Source organism: Fusarium mangiferae (genome assembly GCF_900044065.1).
Source record: "Fusarium mangiferae strain MRC7560 genome assembly, contig: FMAN_scaffold113, whole genome shotgun sequence".
Lineage (NCBI taxonomy): Eukaryota > Fungi > Ascomycota > Sordariomycetes > Hypocreales > Nectriaceae > Fusarium > Fusarium mangiferae.
Genome location: NW_024574033.1, coordinates 1 through 2,306, shown reverse-complemented (window position 1 = coordinate 2,306; position 2,306 = coordinate 1). Strand labels below are relative to the sequence as shown.

Below are 2,306 nucleotides of genomic sequence, written 5' to 3'. Positions count from 1 at the left end.
CAACATGATATCGCCGATCAGCTTGAGTAGACTGGTGATACTACCTGCTCGCAAAACTACACTAAAATGGTGCCGGCGACCACTCTCATGTCAAAGGGCTGATCTGGACRTYGTTTACTTTATTCTGGCACTACCTCGATCCTCTTCATGACCTTGTCGCAGTTGAGCTTGGAGATGATWARAATGGGAATCGCAGCTTACCTTAATAATATAGTCGATGGCCTGTACACATGACCTGTTCTCTGCGGCTGTTCTGACGCTCTGATTGACAAGGACCGCCCTTATGTCTTGCAGCCTTTCTTGGACATCTTCCAAGCCCTCTACAGTTGAATTGGAAAGTGAAGCCCGCTCTTCAACAGCTGTTTCCGTTGGCGGAAGTACTTTTGAAATGTTCGGCGTTGTAGACCTTTCAGTACGGCTTTCTTCATTTTCTTTCGGCGTAGATGTATCTGAGACGGATATAGTGTCGAGGGTCAAGGGTGATTTGCTTTCCACAGAAACTGAATTATTTCGTTCAGTCTTTTTTGAAGATACCGGCGGGATGAACTCAGTAGGTTTCCATGATTCGATGCCGTTAGTTAAAGAATTGAAAGAGGTAGTCTCTACAAATGTTTTGCCAGTTTGATAAGCTCTCCGAACCGGGCTACTCTTCTTTCCGTCTGGGAATCTCCACAATTCTTGTCGTTCGTCTGGTAAGCAAACAACGTAGATTTCCTCTTGTAAGTTCTTATAGATTTTGCCTCCATGATGGTGAATTTTAATCTCGAGTCCTTCAACCCCTCTTGCGCTCTCCGATAGCCAAAACTTCATACCCTTTAAAGCCTTCGGGGGATTTCGGCGAGTCGTCATATGGTGAGATATATATGGGAGGATTCTGGGTGGAAAGTTGAGCTTAGCAACGGCATGCAAGTATTTATCGACAGTTGAAGTGACCCTAGGATCATATTAGCAGCCAAATTTACAGGTATACGTTAATCTGAAATATCTTCGTTCTATTGTTGGCTAGTGTTCTGACTCAGATGTCCTATGGCTCTTTTTGTCAACAAGAGCAATGTTCTCATTCCCTAATCCTTTTTCATTGCATGAATACATGGTATCATTCTCGGATTCAATTATGTATATCCGGCTGTTTTATTCGTACAGCTGATTTGTTAGGATTTCACCTCGCGCGATATGTGGCGGCTTTCATCTTAACCTAAATGCTCTTAATGAGACTCAGTAAGCGTTCGACGCGACCGTTGAATCAGTGAAGCAACTCGGGGCCCTCCGGTTGCGCAACATAAGTACCCACCATGCAGTCGTTTCTCACCCACGACAGTCCGCGACGAGCAGCTCCTGAACACTTCGGAACGAGAATAAAATGCTTTGGCATGCACGGTAATCCAGCACCACAGTGCTAGGTTGCGGACCAATTCCTTATCTTGCACGATGCGGAGCTCCTAGCACTAGCCAGCGAGTTCTTCATGGCTAAGCTTTCCACTATGTAACTAATATCAACTATAGTGTGATCATGTCGCTGGGCTGGTGGTAGAATTGCGAGGGCAAGTATATCATTTCAAATTTTAAAGGTCCTCTGATCGCTAGTCTCCCTTTTAGTAGTAACTGGGGATCAAGATCAAGGCACATCAGCTTCGTGCTCAACTGTGTCACTCCTCAACCCTGGCAGATAGGGTTTGACCGGCAGCGAACTAATTGCGGAAATGCATAGGTGCTTGGTGCCTGGTATTGATGCTTTACTTCCATATTACTTGAGACGTTGGAGCCGCATTGGTCTCGACTCACGTATTGAAGTGAAATGGGCCTTTGACACAACATGTTGATCTGTCTCTGTTGCAGCAATGTATTGATATGTGGTAAAATCTATAAGCCGCCAGTTTCCCAGCGGTCCCTGCGGATTGCGGCTACTAGCTTGTTGCTACATTCCATTTCCAGTCTCATGCAGATCACTCCATAGCGTCTATGGAGCTTTCACGCCTCCATGGGGCTTCACTGGTATGATATGCTCCAGAACTTTGTGCTTTTCTCGCATCCTCTTCAATTTCATTGCCAGTCCCGACATGGTCATGGGCTTCCAGTACATCGCATATCCCACTGTAATAAACTTCCACTTGATGTTTTCCAGCCTTGACTCGACAATATATCTTTCATCTGGCGCCAGAAAGCTTAGGTCGACGACTCCCGCATCGAAACCTTGGACGTTGGGGATATATGGTAGAGTGGATTGTTGATGCAAGGCGTCTTGAACGCATGAAAATGGAGTGGTTTCCAAAACATCTTGGGGAGGAAGACTGTAGTAGTTGTAATAC

General features: G+C 45.6%; 1 protein-coding gene across 1 annotated transcript; it reads right to left on the bottom strand.

Moving 5' to 3' along the window:
* Positions 1–119: 119 nt before the first annotated feature.
* Positions 120–849, bottom strand: FMAN_14305 (uncharacterized protein; the record flags this gene model as incomplete). The annotated part of the gene is made up of 2 exons (XM_041826370.1): positions 120–152; positions 202–849. 2 exons carry the CDS (start codon positions 847–849, stop codon positions 120–122), a joined length of 681 nt encoding a protein of 226 aa, XP_041691658.1.
* Between the last annotated feature and the right edge of the window lie 1,457 nt (positions 850–2,306).